Consider the following 23,980-nt stretch of genomic DNA (forward strand, 5'->3'; position numbering starts at 1 on the left):
AATTTAAACTGAATTTAGCAGTATTTCACTACACAATGACATTTAATTTTGTAATGGCCACATCAGTCACACCTTTCAAAGGAAAAGACCACAAGCTCAATGTCCCAATGTGAGGGTGTTTATGGGGGCTGCAGCCTCATGAGAGAGCCATGAGGGGAAACGTAGGATTTGATCCACATGAGGTCATGGTTATTCTGCTTCTTTACCTTAAAAAGAAACCACTCACTCTCCACTCAGTGTTTTCAGAACAAAAAGGAAGTTGACATGTCACAGGCAACTCCTCATACTATGACTTTGTGGATAGTTCTCAGCCTGTTAGCTTGGTTCCCCTTGCAAGGTAAGGAGATAAAGTTGGAAGAAGAGATTCTTTATCTACTGTTTAATCAAGTTTTTGATTTTTCAGCTTGGTAAGGTAATCAATAGTTTTTACAGGAATACTTGTATGAAGATATCTCAGAAGTGGGATAGTTTTGGTCTTACAATAAGGTAAATCTTTATTAATCCTCTCTCTGATTCATACAATCTTCAAACTTGTTTTTTGAAGTATATTGTTAAATAATTTGTTAGCCAATTAAAATGGTTTCTATGGACTCCCTAAAGATAAATGATATAATTTGCCCTATTTACATAAGGTAATATAAATGGTTTAAATATCATTCAGTCAATAAGTCAAAACACCTACTTGTGCCAAGAAGTGTGCTAAGTGCTAGGGCTAAATAGAAAGGTATAAAACAAGTCTCTATTCTCAAGGAGTTCATAATCCAAAAGGGAACATTAATATGTAAATAACTATGTATAGGATAAATATGAAATAATCAAAATTTAGAGGGAGTAGAAAAATTGGATTTTTACTGGGACTTGGAGGAAGCCAGAGAAGTAAGGAGACAGATGAGGAAGGAGAGAAGTTCATGTGGGAGGAACAACCAGCAAAAATGCCTAGAGTTAGGATATGGAGTATCTTGTTTGAGGAATAACAAGAAGATCAATGTCACTAATCAAAGAATATGAATAAGTGCAAGGTGTAAGAAGATTGGAAAGGTGGAGATGGGGAAGAGTAGAATAAGAAGAACTTTGAATGGAGTCACTGGGATTTATCGAGTATGTCAGGAGTGGTAATGACATGGTTTGGATCCGCACTTTAGGAAAACCATTTCCTAATTATTTCAACCATTTTGGTGAATGAATAGAGGATGGATTGGAGTGGGGAGACCTCCCCAGCAGGATATTGCAGTCATCCCAGCAAGAGGAGTGAAAGAATCAGAGGTAAAGGAAGCACATTCAAGAAATGTTACAAAGATAAAATTGATAAGCCCTTGCAACAGATTGAACATTGTGGATGAGAAAGAGGGAGAAATCATGGATGACCCCAAGGTTATCTCTCAGTATGGGTGACTGGGATGATGATGGTGTCCTCAACAGTAATGGAGCAGTTTAGAAATAGGAAGGGTTTGGGAAGAAAGAGTGATTTCAGTTTTGAACGGCCTAGGAATGTCTATAGTATATCCAGTTCAAGATGACTAATGGGTTTTTAGATATATGAGACTGAAGGTCAGCAGAAATTAGGACTAGATAAATAGATTTCAGAGCCATTAGCATAGAGCCCTAAACTCGATTATCTTAAGCACAAATATTTAACAGAAATAATGATGTAGGGAACTGAAACTCTATTTTATAGAATCTATTTTTTCCTTTTAACTTTTTTCTCTTTTCATATTTGATCTTTGTAGTAAATTACCACAAGCATTTATGAGGTTTGTTTTGTCTTTAGAATAATTATCTTTCAGGAATAGGTTGCTTTTATTGCAAGTACAGCTCAAAGACAAAAAGATAGGCTAATTGAATTGTCAAAGTTTTTTTCAGTCATGAAGCTATGATTCTTTGCCAACAACAAGGTTTTACTTCAGTATCTCCAATGCTTAGTCCAATTCCTGGCAAAGAGCAAGTTTAATAAATTCTCTTTGATTGAGTCTTTAAGGCAAATAGTTGCAAAGTGGATAGCGTGCTAGATCTAAAATTAGGAACTAAAATCCTGTCTCACATACTAGACATATCATTTGAACTTTGTTTACCTAGGTTTCCTCATCTGTAAAATAGAGATAGTAACTACCTATTTTCCACAGATGCTGTAAAAATCAAATGGAATAGCATCTGTAAAATGCTTTTCAAAGCTTAAAGCACTATATAAATGTTATCTATTGTTATAGCTCTAATTACTTCATATATCAAACAGAATTGTGAAAGCACTCTAATAAATTATTTTCAAAGTATTCTTCTTTGTTTGGATATGAATCCTTCCATTTAAAGACTCTACTGAATCACTGTAGAATATTCTTACTCTGCTTTAGAATTTGTTTTTTACAATTCAATATTGTTGAGCTATTCAGGCAAGGGATTATATATGAGTCTGTATTTAGTCTACTATATTGATTAATAATCTTTCAATTTGAATTCTTTGAAAATGTTAAATAGATATTAGCAACTATACTGGTTTTAATATGTATAGTTCTTATTTAGTGATTGTAGTAGTTGTTTGCAGGGGACAGGTACTGTCGATGACTTTTGCTTCATGGCTTAAGATGTTTTTGTTCAGATGCTTTTGAGGAAGAGAGAGAGAGAGAAAGAGAAAAAGAAAGAGAGAGGTATGTGTGTGTCTGTGTGTATGTGTGTGTATTTGTGTATGTATTTATGTGTGTGTGTATATAGATATATGTGTATATATGGAAACATACAATACATACTTCCATATATCAGTTTTTCCTCTGGAAGTGGATAGCAGTTTCCTTTATAAGTCCTTAGTTGATTTGAGTATTCATATTATTCAGATTAGTTTAGTCATTCACAATTACTCTTTAAGCAATATCATTGTTATTGTAATACAACATTCTTCTGATTCATCTCATTTCACTCTGCACATTAGAATGTTCTAAGTTTTACCCAGTCAATTCACTGTGTTACTAATATATATACTACTGGCCCAAAAGGAATAGAAAAGAATGTGATTAAATCTTGTTCTGGGGCAAAATCAAGTGCTATTAAGAAAAAAAAAGAATTCCAAAACATGCTCTATCAATGAGAAAGCATATACTTACATGGAAGACAGTACAGCCATTTCTTTATATACATTATCTCGATGTCCCAGGGATCTATAAATAGACTGATCAGCAGATGTAGGTTTAGAGTCAGAAAAATGAAAAATTCAATTCAATTAATTTTGATCAATATCTACTAAGCATCTGTTATATGTAAAGCATTTGCAGTGAAGGTAGCAATACCACACATGTGGATTAAAAAAAAAAAACATGAAAGAAAAATTTGAAGTCTAGCTTCCAAAAAATCTGAAGGAAGGTAGTAATGAGTAGAGGAGGAAGAGACCCCAAAGGACATATAATTGTCTAGAGAAGTAAACAAATGAAGTAAAATGAAAGTGAAATAAAAAATAATAATAATAATAGTAGAGTATCCAGAAAAATAGGGCTTTGGCTGTTGATCTTCTTTAAAAATTCTTTAAAATGGGATGTTTTGAGGACAAGTAACCCTTAAATATCTAGCAAATCTATACTTTATCTCCACTCTTCACATAGCCATGACCACCTCAGCAATTTTGTAAAAGTATGAGGGGTGAAACAAAGCATCAATAGGCTAAGGCTTAATGTTGCCACAATAATTTCCTGTTTTCAGCCACTAACAGAGGGTCAGCAAGTAGATTCTTTAAAAATAAAATAATAAGAAATATAACCGTGGAATTTCACATCATCAAATAGCCTAAGTCACATCTCTGTTTGAAATTAGAAAAGCCTCAAGTTGTCAACCTTCCATATGCTAATGCTAAACCCAAATGCTAATCTGACTAGGAATCTATCATAAATCTAATACAAATCAGATAGAGGAAAACTTCTATCAGGTCAGAAGATTTTCTTGGGAATGAGAGCTAGGTTTGCAGAGGTATAAGATCATTGAGACAGAAACTAAACCTGTGATTTTCATGGATACAAGAAACATTTAATCTGCATCCCAAAGAGATCATAAAACAGGGGGAAATGTTTATAGCAGCTCTTTTTGTAGTGGCAAGGAATTAGAAATTGAGCGGGTACCCATCTATTGGGAAATGATTGAATAAGCTATAGTATATGGAAATAATGGAATATTATTGTTCAGGCTGATTTCAGAAAAGGCCTACATGAACTGATGCTGAGTGAAGTCAGCAGAACCAGGAAAGCATTGTACATAATAATAGCAAGATTGTGTGATGGCCAACTATGATAGACCTCACAGAGTTGTTGTATATTACTTATGTTACTTATAAATAACTATATATTTATAAAGTTTTATTAAGGAGCAGCTAAGTGGCACACTGGATAGAGCACTGGTCTGGGAATCTGGACTTATCTTCCTGACTTCAAATCTGACCTGACACTTACTGTGTGATCCTGGGAAAGTCACTTAACTCTATTTGCCTCTGTTTCCTCATCTGTAAAATGAACTGAAAAAGGAAATAGTGAATCACTGTAGCATCTTTGTCAAGAAAACCCAAAATTGAATCTTGAAGAGCTGGACATAACTGAACAACAACAACTTTTATTAAATAAGCTGATAGATCTAGTTGAAAAAAGAGATGAAACACAAATTCTATAGCCATCCCAAGTCAAAATGAAAGTAATAGCAGGACACATTTACTGGAATAGGCCACCTGAACTTGAATATATGGGAAGTGAAATAATAACTTCTCCATCATAAATTCATTGAGTCTAAACTGAAATTATAAACTATATATCATTTATAATTTAAAAGGGAACAACCTAGCAGTCTTCGTCAAATTGTATGTTTTTTTTCCTTTATTATCTACATTTTTTTATCTTAAATCTGTGATATCATAGGTCTAAGGAATTCCCATTAGAGAAACTTCTCCACCCATGCATTTCAGGACATTACAATCCTAAAGAGTTGTCTGACGTACTAATTTAAGTCATTTTCACTGGGTCACAGTGTATTAAAGGCAGGACTCCAATTCTGAACTTCTCTCTCTGTCTCCTCTCATAAATTTTGAGAATTGGAATACTATCTTTACAGTGGAAGTTGAAATAGTTCTGTTATTCAGCATCCTTTGAATATTTCAGAATCTAATAAATAGAGTAACTAAAAACTATAGAAATACACTTGAAATATATATATATATATATTATTGTAAGCTTTTATTTTTTGGTGATAATTTGAGATTGAAGTACTTAAGGGAGCAGTGTGGGCTGATTGTAGATTATTTGACCTCACTGGGCCACAATTTCTTCATCCATAAAATCATAGTGTGTATTCTGATGTCATCCAGCTTTGGTGTTCTATGATTATTATATGAACTAATATGCGGGCAGCAGAAACAGAAAAAGCAAGGGTAAACACATTTAAAAGGATGATCCAATCAACTTTACTTATTGGTCAATAGAAAGGATAAAGTCAAAACTTGATAGAAATAGAAAATTTCAAAAGAGAAAATACTTTCTTCTGAAGATCATAGATATTTCAGATTACCTTCTGGCTAGGTGGTGCAGTAAATAGAGCACCAGACTGGAATCAGGAAGAATCCTTTTCTGAATTCAAATCTGGCCTCAGACACTTAATAGTTGTGTGATCTTAGGTAATTCACTTAACCCTGTTTGCCTCAGTTTCCTTATCTGTAAAATGAACTAGAGAAGTAAATGGCAAACCACTCCAGTGTCTTTATCAAGAAAACACTATAATGCGTCATGGAGAATTGGACAGGACTGAAACAACTGGATAACAATCCTTTGTGTTTACCCAGATATTTACATGTTTTCTTCTCCATTAGAATGTATTTTTCTTGAATATTTAGCACTGGTACATAACAGGTGCCTAATAAATACCAGTTGAATGCCTGGAATAAAAGGACTGTAAGGATTGGAAGAGGAGGGCAGGGAGTTGCCTTCCTTATATCCTCAGACTTAACAACAGTGCTCAGCACTTAATAAATGCTTGTTGACGTACATGAAGAGTTGATTCTATTAAATTCTGCAAACATTTGCTAAACAACTATTATGTGTAAAGTTCTTTGGATTCAGAAATTAAGCCAGAATATTCCTTCATTTAGTAAGCATTTATTAAGAGTCTACTATATATCAGGGAATGGAAATACAAAAAAACAAGATGGTTCCTTTCCTCAAGGAATTTGTATTTTGGTGAGTTAGGGGTAGGGTAAGGTGAAGGCAGAACAGTGTGTACACAAAAAATTAAACACAAAATTGACTGAGGGCATGGGGTGGAGTGGGGAATCAGGATAGGCTTCCTGTAGGAATCTAGGAGATTCAGGAAAGTGGAGGTGAGGAAGGGATGCATTCTAGAGGTGGGCAACAGCAGCCTGTGCAAAGACACAGAGATGGGAGATTATACAGGTCACAGGAAGCAGGCCAAAAGTCTCTACTCCAAGCTCATATGCGGACAAAAGTTTTATTTGAGAGAATATAGAGAAAGAAGAATTAAAGTCCAAGGACAGTGATTTGGGAAACACAAGAGGGAACAAGAGGAATTGTATGAAACAATAAATAAAATAGAGAAATAGTACAGAGGTCAAAGGAAAACCTAGGTAATACAGTGTCATCAAATCCAAAAGAAAAGAAAGTTTTAAGAAATCCAAAGTGGTCAGCCAAATCAAGTGCTAGGAAGGAAGTTAAAAAGTGATGGGGAATGGGAAGAGGCTCTTAGATTTAACTACAAGGAAGTTAAGATTAACTTTCAAAAGAAAAGTGTAAGCAAAGTGCTTGGGGTTTGTCTATTTATTGACAGGAAGTGTGGTTTAATAGTTATAGCTCTGGGCCCACACTCAGGAGCTCAAATCATACCTCTGAAATTTGCCAGCCAAGGGATCATGAGCTAGTCAAAATCCCTGTGTCTAAGCTTCTGTATCTATAAATGGGCAATAATGACATCAGGAGTGCTTATGGAAATCCTTTTGTTGCTTGTAAAATACCATGGAAGAGTATAGTGGGAAAACTAGGTTTGGAGTCAGAGGATCTGGGTTCAATTCTGACTCTGCTACTTCCTACTTCTGTGACCTTATATCTTTCATTTCGTTTTTTTTTGTTTTTCATGTCATGTGTAAAATGAGGAAACTGTAGTCCCATTCAGCTCTAAACCTATAATATGATCTGTAATTATTAAGAAGAAATATATTAAAAAGAAATATAAATAGCAGGGGTAGACAATAGAAACTGGGCAACAAAAGAAGGAAGCAGACAAAGCTTGAAGGGGTAACACATTAATCGAAGGTTTTTGTTTTTAAAGACTGAGTAGAGGTGGATATTTTAAGATAAAAGAGAAGAAACCCAGAGAGAGGAGGATAGATTGAAGCTATTTGAAAGGAATGGACTCACTGTGAGATCTAGGTTTTGTGTGAAATAGTTGTAGACAAGATTCAGAGAATTGTTAAAAGAGTTAACTTCAGGGCTCCTTTTGTTCATATTAGAGGTAATAAAATTATAATAAGTTATACCTTACAATGGAATTAAGCTTTTGCAAAGTCCTTTCATATCACATCAGCTTTACCCCTTGCAAAGTACTTTCATATACAATATCTAATTTGATCTTTAAAACAAACCTGTGAGGGCAGATGAGGACAAATAGAATTCCCATTACATAAATGAGGAAAGAGACCTGGAAGATTGAGTGACCTGGGTCCAATTTAACTTTCAGCTTTCATTCTATGACATGATTTTAAGTGCCTAGGACTCAATTTTCCTAGAATTGCTGTTCCTAAATACAATAAATCATTTGCCATAGGTATCTGTAAGATTCTCCCAGAACCCCACATTTATACAAAAAAGAAACTGATTAAAAAATAAATTTTCTTAGCTCCTGATTTTTTAGCTCTTACACATTCATTACTGTTCATAATTCCTTAAAAGTAGGTCTGCTGGAGAAAAGAGAGCTAATCAATGAGGCTGAACAACACTTTCATAAGGGATCTAAATGCCATGGGATTCTGACTAGTTCTGACTGTGGAGTATTATGAATTTTACAGCTTCATCATAAACTTTTTCAAAAATGGACACGAAGGGAGTTTGTCTATTCCTTCTTTTCCCCTAGCAATGCATATCAAGCACTAGGAAAAAGTAGAGCTTTAGGGACTTTGAGAATTAATTCAGTGCATTTCTAGGTCACAGAATTGATTTAAATAAGGCCCATAGCAGTGATAATCCAAAGTAGTTGTAGTTTGCTCTTCAAATTCAATAAATTTATTAAGTTTCAACTGTATGCAGAGCATTGTGATATATTGAAAGGAGATTCAAGGTTTAGGGTAAACCTACCCTCATGCAGCTAATATAAGAATTTGCTTCCTTGGGATCTAAACTTAGGGGGGAGAATTCACAAACTAAACAAAACCACAATTAACCAGATCGATCTGATTCAATGCATATTTATTAAGCACCTGAACTAAGCACTGGGGAGAAAAAGGCAAAAAATGAAACCATTTCTGCCTTCAAGGAGCTTCCACTCTGTGATGATATATGAAGGTAAATAAATAAATAAATAAATGCTGATCTGAGTAAGAAGAGAACACTAATAAGTGGGAGAGTCAAAGAAAACTTCACTGAATTCAATTGGTACCTTGAGCTAAGCTTTGAAAAAAAAAAAAGAGAAGGATCCAGAACAGTAGAATGAAAAGAGAGAATATAATAAATTATTGTAAAATTAATTGGTTGAATGACAAACTCTCTATTGCTAAAGGGTAAGTGTGTATATAAGGTCTTTCTCAGTTAAAAAAAAATCAAAAGAAAATAGAATGAACAGAATTATAGATGTCGTAGGATCAAAAAAGTAAAGGTTTCAAGGTCCAAGGGACCCAGAGGTCATTAAATCCAACCCTCCCTTATTATAGATAAGAAAAAGACCTCCAAAGAGGTCAGGCGAATTGCCCACCATCATACAGCTAGTAAATGATTGAAGCAGGATTCAAATCCAGGGCCTTCTGACTTCTAATTCCTTATTTTTTTGTATTGTATAACACTGATATCTGATCCCCAAAAACATCTGGAATAGTCCCAGGAAAAGCAAAGTTCCATCATCATCATCATCATCATCATTATAATTATCCTCACCATAATCATAATCATTATTATTTTTCAGAGGCTTCTTTGAATACTCACACAGAAACTCTCATAGTGGAAGAAGGCCAGATGCTCACTCTAAAATGTGTCATTTCTCAAACTAAGGAGTCATCTCTCCAATGGGTATCTCCCTCTGGGTTTACCATTTTTTTTGACAAACATCCTGGTAAGTGTGCAAGATGAAAAAATATATAGAGAAATTTTGACTTAAAGGATTTTCCACTAATGAAGAATAAGCCATTGTGTAAAGAAGGACTTAGTGAGTCACCGAAAGGGTGGGCTTTATAGTCTATCTATTGTAACATCTGAATCACACCCCTCTGTGGCTCTCTGTAAACTAACCTCTTTCCTAACAGGAAGTCTGAAATGGAAATCCCACCAGCATGACTTGTGAAGGGGGCCCAACTTACAAAGTACATTTTTTTTTTTTACCACCACGGGCTTTCACTTTCTGACTTTCTACAACTTGAAATATTTGGCTGAATGTTGAATAAGAGACAAAAGATTTACTTTGGGTAGAAGTGTACTGGCAAATGTTTAACAAACAGCTCTCTGGGGGGAAATGCATGGATCCACAGCACACTTTTATGTTTAAACTGTACTGTTAACATTTTATTCATCACTTTCTCATGTCTAAACAATCAACAAAACTACACATCAACTTCCAATTTATAGCTTTGCCGATTTCTGAAGTGCAAATGCTCACACTAAAAATTGAACAATCATTTCTCCCAAATCCATAGGAGCTGACACCATCATGCCTCTGCTTTGATGGCCTTCATTTCTCCTGAAAATGTATATAAATATATATGAAGAAGATCCTTTGTTTTTCTAACCTGATTAAAGAAAAGTTTTCATGCAAAAATTATATCATATATATTTCCTTATTTGTCTTATCATGTTTTGTTTATTATGAAGATAAGATGATTAACAAGCTCGCAATGTATATTTAATTGCATGGGAAAGACATTCATACACACACACACACACACACACAACACACACATATATATTTCTTTATCCTCATTCAATGAATCATAGAAGCTTAACACCCAAAAGGAACTATTTGATATTTTTTCATTCATTCCCCTGGATTAATTTCATCTAACTAGGGCTATAAATTTATTGGGACATTTGGAAGAGTCCACTAGAAAGAATGCTAAATTTGGAGTTGAGGACTTCAGTTCAAGTGCCCACCCTGTTAATCAATGTGCAAGCATTTATTAAGAATGTACCACCTCTGGGACAAACTATAACTTTCTGGCCTGAGATTGTGGCCAATCAAGAATGCACTCTGGCTCAAATACTTGGTTTTGGTTGCAACAGTCAGAGGGGTTGCCTCCTTGCTCTCTGTCAAAATGCTGAAATACTAAATCTAAATCTTAGAAACTGTTCAATATTGAAGGCAAAACTTTTCTTTCCATTAGTCATCTCTATTACAATGATGCAGTTGAAATTGAATCAGATTCAAAGAAATAAATCATAGAAGGGAATATATTATAATACAGTACAGTCACTATTAATTAATCAAAAATTTACAATCTTCTTCTCTAACCCATGACCAAAACAGAATCCTTATGCTAGTTTTCTTACCAATCTATCAACAGAATCATTTTAGGTCTCAGCTAACATAAAAATATCCATCATTTCTTAAATACCAATCCAGAAACATCTTTAGTTTGTAGCATAAAACCGAACTATTAATACTAGCACCTAAAAATAATTAAATGAAAGAAATGGCATTTGTTCCTTTAAATAGTCTGTGTAAAACCCCTTGCACACACACACACACACACACACACGCACGCACGCACACACACATTCCTCTTCTTGCATTTAACCATTCACAAAACAGATTTGTGGTCATCTGATCATTGATTTTTTCCTATACAATAGGTTTTTTGTTATTTTTTTTCCTTTTGCAGTTTTAAAAAATCAAAAATACCAGCTTTTAAATTACTCCAATGGTCAACTCACCATCAGCATATCTAATGTAACTCTTCATGATGAAGGCGTATACAAATGTCTACATTATACCAAACCAGTGAAAACTAAGGAAGTGAATGTAATTATATTGGGTATGTATTATAATGACAACTATACTACCTAGTTTCCTTCAAGACTGCCCCAATTCCTTCTTCTGCAAGACACCTTTCCTAGTTTCCCCAAATCCTTTCTAAGATGACCTCTCATCCAGTCTGTATTTATCTAATTATTTTCATATTATCTACTATGAGAATATAAACTTTTTTTTAATTAATTTTATAATTATACATTTTTGACAGTATATAGGGATGAGTAATTTTTTTATAACATTATCCCTTGTGTTCATTTTTCCAGATTTTCCCCTCCCTTCCTCTACTCCCTCCCCTAGATGACAGGCAATCTCATACATTTTACATGTGTTACAATATAACCTAGATACAATATATGTGTGTAAATCCAATTTTCTTGTTGCACATTAAGTATTGGATTCCGAACGTATAAGTAACCTGGGTAGATAGACAGTAGTGCTAATATTTTACATTCAATTCCCAGTGTTCCTTCTCTGGGTGTAGTTGTTTCTGTCCATCATTGATCAGCTAGGAAGTGAGTTGGATCTTCTTTATGTTGAAGATAACCACTTCCATCAGAATACATCCTCATACAGTATTGTTGTTGAAGTGTATAGTGATCTTCTGGTTCTGCTCATTTCACTCTGCATCAGTTCATGCAAGTCTCTCCAAGCCTCTCTGTATTCATCCTGCTGGTCATTTCTTACAGAACAATAATATTCCATAGCCTTCATATACCATAATTTACCCAACCATTCTCCAATTGATGGACATCCGTTCATCTTCCAGTTTCTAGCCACTATGAAAAGAGCTGCTACAAACATTTTGGCACATACAGGTCCCCCTCCCCTCTAGTATTTCTTTGGGATATAAGCCCAGTAGTAGCACTGCTGGATCGAAGGGTATGCACAGTTTGATAACTTTTTGGGCATAGTTCCAGATTGTTCTCCAGAATGGCAGGATTCTTTCACAACTCCACCAACAATGCATTAGTGTCCCAGTTTTCCCACAGCCTCTCCAACATCCATTATTATTTGTTCCTGTCATCTTAGCCAATCTGACAGGTGTGTAGTGGTATCTCAGAGTTGTCTTAATTTGCATTTCTCTGATCAGTAGTGATTTGGAACACTCTTTCATATGAGTGGAAATAGTTTCAATTTCATCATCTGAAAATTGTCTGTTCATATCCTTTGACCATTTATCAATTGGAGAATGGTTTGATTTCTTATAAATTAGAATCAGAGAATATAAACTTCTTGAGAGAAAAAAAAGCTGTCTTTATTTCTTTTTATCTATAGCATTTAGCATGGCTCCACCTAGTAAGTACTTAATAAAAGTATTAGATTTTATTGGCTGACTGACATGATCAACAGACATAAATTATTGTTTGGATCCAAGCAACAAAGGTCCTGTTTCCAAAAAAAAAATTTCTGGTTATCCCACCTTCTTATAATCACCATCATCTATCACAGAGGTCAGCAACCTATGGCATTTGTGCAAAAGATAGTAAGATGATAATTATTCATTTATGCATTAAACAAATACTTATACAACACACTGTACTATGTAGGTCCTATGAAAAATTCAAGGAAGAATAAAACATTATCCCTGCCCTCAGAGGTTTACAGTTTAAGGTGGGAGAGAAGATTTTTACAGACATATTTTACTCTATCTTGAATTATAATTAAGTGTCATATAGACAGTATTAATGAAGTATTATTGATATTCAGAGGAAAGAGATATTGCTTCCAGCTAATGTGGCTGATGAAGACTTCATGGAAGTACCATTTCAAATGGGCCCAGAAAGATGAGTAGGTTTTGATGGGGAAGAAAAATTTATGCTTAAGGAAGTAAGAGTAGTCCAGTTGAGTGATATTTCAGGTGTGATCCCTTCCCATTTTTAAAATGGGAAAAAAGATCCAGAGGAAGTAAATAAGTGAAGATTTTTCATTGTTACTTCTGAAAGGCTGACTTAAGTGGAGGAAAAAAAATTCAATAAAGCCCAACTGCTGAGAATAAAGCTATATAACTACATAATTAGTAATTACATTGCTACCCAAAGAAGGATCTAAGGGTTGGGGTGGGGTGGGTAAGGGGAAAAATGGCTCCTGGAAGTTCTTGAAAACATATAGAATAGTGGTATTGTACTGAATACAATAAAGGAAAGCATGCAGATGTAACAATATAGTGTTTCTGGAGCAGGAGTGAAAAGAACCCAAACTTACAGTGTTTTTATTGCAGGAGGTGTGGGCAGAGTAGTTTACATTTCAAAAATTAAAAGTAATCATTGAATTATAAATTGTAACATATGGCATAAACCTTAGAGAACATTCATTCTAACCCCTTCATTTTACAGATAAAGAAACAAGCTCAGTGATTTGCTTAGGGTCACACAGACATCTGGTAACAGGTCAATGAAATTTAGTCACATACCAATTAGTCAGAAGCTGACCAGTCACTATATAGAACAAAAAATAGAACAGGAAATAATCAAAGAATTAAAATTAAATTTTGCTGATGGTAATGTTGAAATCATAAGTATTAGGATGTATCCTCCATAGCTGTGTGACCCTGGGCAAGTCACTTAACCCCAGCCTCAAGGAAAAAAAAATAAATTAAAAATAAAATTTTAAAAAAAGGATGTATCCTACAAGACTGGTTGACTTAGTAATTATATTTCTCTTCCCCCAATTTTCTCAATAATTTTTTTTTAATTTAGCAACTCCTTCAAAGCCAACAGTGGAAGCATCCACCATCAGAACTCCCAATGGGAAAGAAGTGCTGCTAAAATGTTTCACAAAAGGAAGCAAGCCCCCTCCACAGATAACCTGGCTTTTAAGTAATGGCATTGAACTTTATGGTAAGTATGAAAAATGCTTCCCAATTCCATGCTTTCCTTGAGCCATAAATTTCCATTTAAATTCAGCAGCAAAGTATTTGGAAATGTTTTGGCACCCTCTAGTGGCAGAGAAAAATGAGGACATATAAAATAAGCTGCCAATTTGTCAGATGAATTCATTGCATCAGCTAGACAGAATATTAGCTATTATTTAGTCTGACCCTTACATTTGGCATGAGGAAAATGAGGTTCAGAGAGATGACCAAGATCACAAAAAAGATAAGAAACAAAGCCAAAATTTAAGTCCAGGTATCCTAATTCCAAATCTAGCATTCTTCTTAACTAGCTAATGTTATTCCTTAATCTTTTAAGTGTTGTTAGCAGATTGGGGGAATATTCATCATTAAAACAAGCTAAAAATATAATATAAAACAAGCTAAAAACATAATAGCTCAGCAATATTTGATCCATTATCCTAAAATAAAAAGAGTTAAACAGCTAACCTTTTACATAATGCTTGGACATTTTCAGAGATAATAAAAATAAACTTGTAATGTTTGCAAATAGAGAAAATATGAACATAATGCAAAAAACAATACCATCAAAAAGTGTGAAAAATATTTTATTAATAAAGTAACTATATTGTGGTAGTCATTGAATTATAGAATCTTGAGCTGAACGTCTTAAATGCAATCTCCTACCTAATGCAGAATTTCCCTGAACTACATGCCTTATGCATCATAATCCAGCCTCTTCTTGAGCATGTGAAGTGATGGAAAACTCATTATTTCATAAGGCCTACCACTGTGAAACTCCACTGTATATATACTGAACTGAAAAATGAGGATCAAAAAAAAAAAACCATAAGAATTGGCAATTTGGGAAAGCATATTTTCAGTTCAATGGGGAAATCAGAAAGTAGCTTATTTACCCTTTTAGACAGTTTTAAATCTAAGCTTTTCCTAACATCATAACTACATTTGTGTCTTTGCCCAGTTTTCTAATTTTGCCCTCTAAGACCCAGCTGAAAAAGTCTAATCTGTCTTCTACATCAGAGAATTCTATGTATTTGAAGACAACTACCATTTCTTCTCAGAGCTTTCTATTTTACAAGAAAATCAACTCCAATTCCTTCAAAACAAATCTTATATCACAGACATGTGGCCATTCACAATTTCCATTCACAATTTTGGTTGCACGCCTCTGAATGCTATCCATTTTGTTAATTTGTATTCTAAAATGTGATTACCAGAACTAAAATATATATTTGTTTGCATGTTGTCTCCCCTATTAGAATAAGTTCTTTGTGGTCAGGGACTATATTTTTGCTTCTTTTAAATATCCTCAGTGCTTAGTACAGTGTCTGGCATATGGTGGGAATAATAACTATTGACTGATAAGGATACAATCTATTTCTTTATCCAAATCTTGGATAAAAATGTTAATTGGCATAGACCCAAGGAATGACTGGATGCATTCCATTGGATATCTCTTTCTAAATCTTTATTCCTTCTGCCTTTTGAGAAATAAAATGTCAAAAAGGCAATTTCAAGAATTTATTAGTTTCACATAATTTTATATGTAAAAATAAGATAAGGTGTTTAATAATTATTTGTAGATTGTGATCAAAGAATCCATACATATCAAATATTATTATTTGTAAATGTCCAGGTCATAAAGTTTTGTCCTATTTTGCCTTGGTAGATGAATAACTCCATCATCATTCACAATAATAATGCAATATCTTTGATCAATAATGCTACAAACTCATCACAGATAGAACAGGAGCTTTAGGTTGGATCTTCAGTATTGGGAGGTTTTTAGTAGCCTACACATGTTTTCTAAGGTAATCCTTGTGACCAATAATGTGCAGACTGAGCTTGATTGTGCAATCTGGGACTAGAGAAAGGAGGCTGATTGATTGGTCTCAGTGGGAACTTAACACATAAGTTTGGACTCATAAATTGTTTTCTTTAACCAACTTTCCCCCCTAAAAGTCACCACTTCAATTTCTTTGCAAATTGTCATGCAGGTGAAACTCAGCATACATTTGAATACAATGGAAAGAAGTGTAATACAACAAGCATACTTAGAGTTCATGCATATGGGGAAAATGCAACAGCTAACTGCCTTGTGCGACATGAAGGCCTCCGAGGGGAAAAATTAGTAGCTCCATTTCGATTTGAAGATTTAGGTAAGAACAGCTAATTAAACTAGGTGTATATATACTAAAGAGGAAAAAGGAAAGGAAAGGAGAAAGGGGAAGGAGAGAGAGGAGAAAGTTATCAACAGTTTAACAACTAGCACAAAACTGAATACAAATAAATTTTTGACAATGCATTTTGATTATGATTTTACATAAGTTGACCTCATCTTAGTGTAGTTAAGCATATGGAAACATCTAATACTAATAGCTTCGATTTACATAACACATTACAATTTCTGCATAATAATTCTGTGAGGTAAGTGGAACATTATTATTTCCATTGAGTAGATGAAGAAACTGAGATTCAGAAAGCTAATTGATAAAGCTAATTAATGTTAAGGGCTTAGATTAAAATGCAAGTTTTCTGAAACTAACACTAACCAAATCTCCTAATAACCATAAGTTTCTCCCAAAATTTGGTCCTGGACTTCTCTCACTCTGCTATGTTGATACCAGATTTGGATGAGAAAGTTTCCTTTTGGGAACAAAAAATCAGATAAGGTTCTTCCTTTTCTTTTTTTTTTTTTTTTCTTTTTTTCTGAGGCTTGGGTTAAGTGACTTGCCCAGGGTCACACAGCTAGGAAGTGTTAAATGTCTGAGACTAGATTTGAACTCAGGTCCTCCTGAATTCAGGGCTGGTGCTCTATCCAAGGTTCTAAAGCCATAATTTAAGATCCTAGAAATGGCCACTGCAGTCAACCAAAGCTTTGTCCAGTCAAGAACCATTATTGTTTATATGTTTGACATAGAGTCAAAATAAGTCAGGACAGTGGGAAAATAGATAGTCTGACATAGCTGATATAGTTGTCACTAGGATCATTTAGCCTAATAGAGGCCATATTTGAGTCCTATCACTTATACTACAATATCAAACAACATGGTTCAGAAAATCCCAATTAGAGAAAGATCCTCAGCTCCTTACTCTCACTCACTTCACATAATAAATCTATTATCAAGTTTTATTATTTCTACCTTCAAAATATTTTTCATGAATATCTTAACTTGACTTACACAATCAATACCTGGATGAAAGCCCTCATCCCCACATGTCTACGCCATTTGGCTGGTATTCTTAACTCAAGTCTCTACCCATTCTAATCCATCTTCCACTAAGCTGCTAAAAGAATTTCCCTGAAGTGCATGTTCCATTCCTTTACTCAGTAAATTCTAGTAGCTCCCTCTTACCACCAGAATCAAATTTAAAAATCTGTCTTTTCATTGGCTGCCCCATTCTTCAGACAGCTTTCCCTCCTCAGTTCTATCTCCTGGCTCCTCAGGCTTCCTTTGAGACTCAGTTCAAATTCCATCTTCTACGCATGTACTCCCTTATCCCATGCTAGTGTCTTCTTCCCTTTAAAATTACCTTCTATTTTTTTCTGCATAGATCCATTACATACATTTTTGCATGTTTTTTCTTCCCCATTAGAATACAAGCTCCTTGTGGTTAGGGTTTTGCCTTTTTTTGCAACCCTAGTGCTCCCTCGTGGTGAGCACTTGACACTTTCTGACTGACCACTCTTCCCATTACACTAGGCTTCTTCTTGAACAGTAGCATAGATCATAAAAGTCATGCTTTGAATAAGAAGTAAATACTGTGGACATGAACTTCATGGTTCTACAGAGAGCTTCAGAAGCTTTGAGGACTTTGCATATTATTATGTATGTTGTATTCTCCCAGTAAATATGAGCTCCTAAGAGCAAGAATTCCTTCACTTTTTGATCTTTATATCTTCAAGCACAGCTTTCTGTGGAACTTAATGTGCTGAATTGTCTGCTCATATACTATTAAAATGTCTTTATGTAAATAAGAACAAAGAACTAATGAAATTACTAGTTATGAGGTAGATAAAGAGAATTCTTTATTTGGAATCCTGCCATATTTTAATTGCGGGGTGGAAATGCTAACTTCCCTACATTCCGCACTGGTTATTATGTTCGCCAAGGGTCACTTTCTTCTCACACCAAGAGTATAGTGTATCTGGGTTAAAAACCCTTAAACCCATGAAAATTGATTAAACGTGTGAGCTTACTCAGGTATTCCTGCTTTTTGATAATTCACTGTCCTCATTCCACCTATATCTGTAAAATGTTATTTGTTAGGAGGAGGCTTACAGGAGGAAAACACTTTTTTTTTAAATCAAAATATTGAATAAGGACTTGAACATGAGAACAAAGTGTAACATCAGAAAAATGAATATTTTCTAGAAATTCAGCTGCTGCATTAGGCCTTTATAGATCAAGGATGTAAAGGTTATAACGCAGGCTCCCTAGTATAACTGATCAAGGTTCCGTGTCTAATACCCTGGCTCTTTTATTTAGAACCCAAACTGGTACCAATAGCTGACCCGAGACTGACCATAGAATAGCCCCAAGTATCCGAAAAAGGAACTTAGGTATCATTTTTTCATTTAGCTAATAAATATTGTTACAAAACGTATTTTACAAGTTCTACTCATTCTTTTTAGAATTTACTAATTGATGATTATATTTTAATCATTTTTATTAAATAAGGACTTCCTTTCCTTCCTCAAGACAGAAAAGATGATTGGCGGGATCTGCCGCACATTGAAGTGAGGACAGGTCTGGGGAAGGAGGGTAAAGAACGTTCAGCCTCTCCTGGTAGAGGGGGGAGTGGGGATCATGAAAAAGCTTGCAGAGAATCTTTAAAATAACTCCTTGCCTGAGTTAAATGCCCGAACCTCCTTGACTCTGCATCAATTACACAAGTGTCTACTAGACTGCAGCCTCCATGAGGCACCAAAAGCCTGATCTAAACCTGAACCTCCCTCGGTGCCGCCCGACCTCTGGCACAATGAGGGTTCCCCGTTGAGGAGGAGGGTTGGGTATATGGGAGCACGTAGCTCTAGGGCTTTTGTAAATAAATAGATAAGAGACGGGCTCATTCTGAAATTTCTAGATACGATATGGAAAAAGTTAACCTCGGTATTTTTAGATTTTGTTTTTGTCCTTTTTCATTCTAACAGATCCAGATTCAGATAGCATGGAGCACAGCACGCCGCCCTTGCAGTCCTCTCAGAACGCCACTGAATTTGGTAAGTCCTTAAAGTGGCAGGCCTTTAAAAAGCGGGTTCTGTTCCAGATGTTCAGCTCTATTTTTGTGTCTTTCTGAGACCCACACTTATAAATGTTTGATTGAAAGAAATCCAATACCCACCACATAGGGTTCTACAACTGTGACATTATGGAATGGCTCCACTTGAAGTATGTGCTCCCTTCGAAATAGATTCAGAGATACTATAACTCCTGGTCAGTTAGTCTCCCTTTTATTACTTATAGGGATGCAAAAACTGTGAAAATATGACAGGCAGATTAATGGAGATGGGAATCAGGAGAAATTCCAGAAAAAGTCTGAGGGTTGGGAAAGATGGCTGCGTGGAGCCGGGAAGCTGCACGAGCTCTCCCCTTTCCCTCAAAAACCACATGACCCCAAGCCTCTGAGCAGTCTGACTGAATGAAACCCCAAAACGGCTCAAGATAGACCGGAAAAACTTCCAGAAAGGTCAGTCTCACTGGGGAGAAAGGGTGCTCAGCCCTGCTCAGACAGACTCTGAGAAAGCCGGGGAGAGGGACTTGATCACAGCGAACCTGCAACCAAGACCCTCAGTCCTGCCTCAACAGAGGGGCACAGCAGGGACAGCCTCCAGTCCCAGCTCAGGAGGAACTCTGGGAAACCAGGCAAAGCTACCCCTGCAAACACAAGGGAGCGCTGTGCTCACAGCCAAGGCCAGAGCTGCGCAGGAAGCTTGGGACAGCGCTCCCTTCATGCCAGGAGCAGAGCTCCATCCAAAAGTTAAAAAAAAAAAAAAAGAGGAAATACCAAAGAAAAGGAAAGAAAATGAGCAAGAAACAGAAAAGAACTTTGACCATAGAAAGCTACGGGGACAGGGCAGACCAAAACAACAACTGAGACGAGGACAGAATGTCCACCGAAGAAATCTCAAAGAGTGACATGAATCGGTCTCACGCCCAAAGAGGCTTTTTGGGAGTGTCATAAAAGACTTTAAAAGGCAAATAAGAGAGGCAGAAAAAATGAGAAAAGAAATAAGAGAAATGCATGAGAGAGTCAGCAGTCTGGGAAAGGAAAGCAATTTCTTTAAAAATACAATTGCTCAAATGCAAAAAAAGTCCCGATAAAAGCTATGAAAGAGATGTTTTCAGTATTCAAAATCTCATTTTAAGTTTTATATAGCATTCACAAGCCAGATCTGTATTGATTTTGAGGCAAGATCTTCCGTCTCCTATGCTACACCATGGGTGGTGCCATTCTATCTAGGCTTATCTACATGGTTTTAGATTTTAGATGATTCTCTCCCTCTTTTCTTCCTTCTTCTGCTTCCTCCTCCTCCTTCTCCTTTTCCTTCTCTTCCCTTCTCCTCTTCCTCCTTTTTCCTTTCCTATCATTCTTCCGTACTCATTCCTTACAGAAGTTATATTTTTGCCACACTTTGCTTACTTCCCCTGGAAACCACATGGTGGCGCTGTGCAACAGTCTGAAATCTGGCACTGGAGGACTGAACAAACAGTAGGGCAGTGGTGTTAAAATGACATCCTTACACAAAGAGATCATGTTAATTCAGAGGGGGAGCTGCTTGCTTTTCATCTGGCTGACAGTGGAATGTCCGTATAGATGTATAGGCAAATATTAGGGCTGAGAAGTAAATTACATTTCAGCGTATTATGTAATTGGTCCATGCTTCTTAGTACTGCAAATCTCTATTCCCCGCTCATAGAACAGAAGAGGTCGTTGCCTCGCTGTCCTACGTTTGGCTTCTCTACTATTTACACAGCTACATGGGTAAGAAAAACTCTACCTTAGCTATCCATTATTTAGGAAGTTCGGATTAGTTTGCACAGTTCCCCAAAAAAAGCTTTAATTAGTAATTCTCTAATTCAAAAATAGAAGAGAATTCTTATAGTGAAAACACACCAAGATAGCTTTCGAAATGTCATTTCATTTAGTATTTAGTAGAAAGAGAATAAGATTTGGAGGAAGGAAATTTAAGTTCAAATCCCGGCTCAGGAACAATTGATCTATATGACTACTGGGAACTAACTTAACCTGTGGTTATATTATCTATATAGATAAAAGACTGTGAGCTACCACCTGAGTAAGTAAAACCTGAGTTCAAGACTTGAATGCATGCTGGCTGTGGCCTTGGACAGGTTACTATATTTCTCACTATAAGTGACAAATGTTTAGTTGCTGATAGTTGATCATCTTATGGAAAAGGAAATTTCCTTAGTAGGAGTTGTCTAATGGAGATGTAGTCCCGAGGCCATCTCCATTTCTTCAAAAACTATCTCACCAGATTGTTATGAGAAATTTATTTTTTAAATTCTTAATTATTATAAGAGGACATGTGGAGTAGTGAACATAGAGCTGGCCTTGAAATGAGGGTTAAGTACTGTCTCAGAAACATACTGGCCATTCAGGACAAATTACTTAACCATTCAGGCTTTTAAGCAATTCCTATAGGAATCTTTGACCCATAAATTTTTTTAAAAATGTTTTGGTCTTTGTATTTAATATAAATTGGTTCTTTTGTAATACTATGTACTTTATTTTATGCATTTTAAAACATTATTCTGAGAAGAGATCCATAGGTTTACCAGACTGCCTAAGGGTGCCATGACACCACAAAAGTATTTCTTATTTGCTCAAAGACTATAAGTTAAAGAGAAGGCATCAACATGTGTTGGTAAAGGGAGTTTTTTTCATCTGTGAGTTCTTTTTTTTGGCAATAGTTTTTCATTTTCAAAATACATGCAAAAATATTTTTCAAAACAGCAAACAATCCTATATATGTTAAAGATGTGCAATTCTATACATATTTCTACATTTATCATGCTGCACAAGAAAGATTAGATCCTTTTCAAAAAGGAAAAACTAGAAGGAAAAAAGCAAGCAAACAGCAACAAAAAAAGGCAAAAATGCTATATTGTAACCCACATTCAATCCCCATAGTTTTCTTTCCAAGATACAAATGCCTCTCTCTATCACAAGTCTATTGGAATTAGCCTTCAATCATCTCATTGTTGAAAAGAGATAGTCCATCACAATTGATCATCATATAAACTTATTGTTGCTGTGTACAATGATCTCCTGGTTCTGCTCACTTCACTTCAGGCCACTCTAAAATCATCCTCCTGATCATTTCTTACAGAACAATAATATTCCATAACATTCATTCACCATAACCTATTCAGCCATTCTCCAATTGATGGGCATTCACTCAGTTTCCATTTTCTTCCCACTACAAAAAGGGCTTTTTTGCAAACATTTTTACACATGTGGGTACTTTCCCCTCCTTTAAGATCTCTTTGGATAGAAACACTGCTGGATCAAAGGGTATGGACAGTTTGATAACTTTTTGAGCATAGTTCCAAATTGCCATCTGAGATCTTCATTGTATCTTCAATCCAATGAAAATCACAATCAGTCTCAATCCTAAAGTCTTATAGAATAATGAATTATTTTCATGCTACTAACTCTCGAGGCTATCCTTTTTTTCTACTTAACAGTAATGGAAGAGTTCAGTTCTGTGGATATTGGTACAACAGGACATGAACAAACTAGTCACAAATATAACTCCATCACTGGTAAGTGCACACATCCCATTATGAACAAGCAAAGACATTTAACCTCCTGATCACCAAATTCAATTATTTTTTTCCAGTTCTTAATGTTCTTGACCTTTTTGCAATAGTAGATACTGATGATGACATCCTCCTTTAAATTTTTTTATCCACAATTTATTTATTCATTTATTTTTTTTTTCCTGAGGCTGGGGTTAAGTGACTTGCTCAAGGTCACACATCTAGGAAGTGTTAAGTGTCTGAGACCAGATTTGAACTCGGGTCCTCCTGAATTCAGGGCTGGTGCTCTATCCACTGCGCCACCTAGCTGCCCTTTTATCCACAATTTAAATGACAAAAAAAGAAAATTTTCATAGCGAATAGAACACAAAAAGAGAATTCTACATGAAACCGTGAATCCTCATTTTACACTTGCTTTTATAAAAAAATAAAGTATGCAATTCATTCCACACATTACTTTCCAAATTGTCCTCCTTGTCTTCCTTTTCTCTTGAACTTCCTTTTGTCCTCTGCTATATGTTTTTTTTTTTTTTTTGGGGGGGGGTGTTTATACCTAAGAAGTATTAAATGTCAGAGGCTAAATTTGAACTCAGGTCCTCCTGACTCAAGAGCTAGTACTCTAGCCACTGAGCCATTTAGCTGGCCCTATATGGTTTTAAACAATATTTCAGGGGCTTTCTTTTTCTTTGGAACCATAATTGCTAACTTTTTTCTTTCCAACCACCTTTCTCCCTATTAAAAAACAAAACAAAACAAAACAAAAGAAAACAAAACAAAACAAAACAAAACAAAACAAAACAAAACAAAAAAAAAAAAAAAAACAGGAAAAAAAGGAGGAAACAAACTTGTAAAAATTAAGCATAGTCAAACAAAATGAATTCACATGGTGGCCATAACCAAAAATGTATGTCATGGGGTGTTGGGCCCTGAAATCAGGGCCCAACAATAGGGTGAGTAACATGCTTCATCATAAGTCTTTTATGGATATGATTGGTCATTCCATTGATCAGAGTCCTTACAGCTTTCACATTGTTTTTCTTTTTTTCTAACTTATTCCATATCTCTTCTTACTACCCAGGATTTTTAAAATAATATCTCTTTTATAGTTTCTTATGGAATAAAACTGTATTATTATGTGAAATATAATATAATG

General features: G+C 35.3%; 1 protein-coding gene across 4 annotated transcripts in view; it reads left to right on the forward strand.

Annotated features, from left to right (window-relative positions):
• The first annotated feature begins 210 nt into the window (after window positions 1-210).
• The window catches only part of CRTAM (cytotoxic and regulatory T cell molecule), a 30,680-nt gene continuing 6,910 nt past the window's right edge, over window positions 211-23,980 (forward strand). The window contains exons 1-7 of one of the 4 annotated variants that reach the window (XM_074302698.1): window positions 211-337; window positions 9,130-9,276; window positions 11,036-11,188; window positions 13,884-14,024; window positions 16,036-16,197; window positions 19,194-19,262; window positions 22,753-22,830. In XM_074302698.1, the coding sequence (XP_074158799.1) occupies window positions 265-337; window positions 9,130-9,276; window positions 11,036-11,188; window positions 13,884-14,024; window positions 16,036-16,197; window positions 19,194-19,262; window positions 22,753-22,830 (823 nt within the window). In that variant the 5' untranslated portion in view covers window positions 211-264. Of the gene's footprint in view, window positions 338-1,181; window positions 1,264-9,129; window positions 9,277-11,035; window positions 11,189-13,883; window positions 14,025-16,035; window positions 16,198-19,193; window positions 19,263-22,752; window positions 22,831-23,980 lie in introns of those variants that run through there. The other 3 variants (XM_074302695.1, XM_074302696.1, XM_074302697.1) reach the window with 3 other exon arrangements.

The sequence above is a fragment of the Sminthopsis crassicaudata genome, chromosome 3, assembly GCF_048593235.1.
Source record: "Sminthopsis crassicaudata isolate SCR6 chromosome 3, ASM4859323v1, whole genome shotgun sequence".
NCBI lineage: Eukaryota > Metazoa > Chordata > Mammalia > Dasyuromorphia > Dasyuridae > Sminthopsis > Sminthopsis crassicaudata.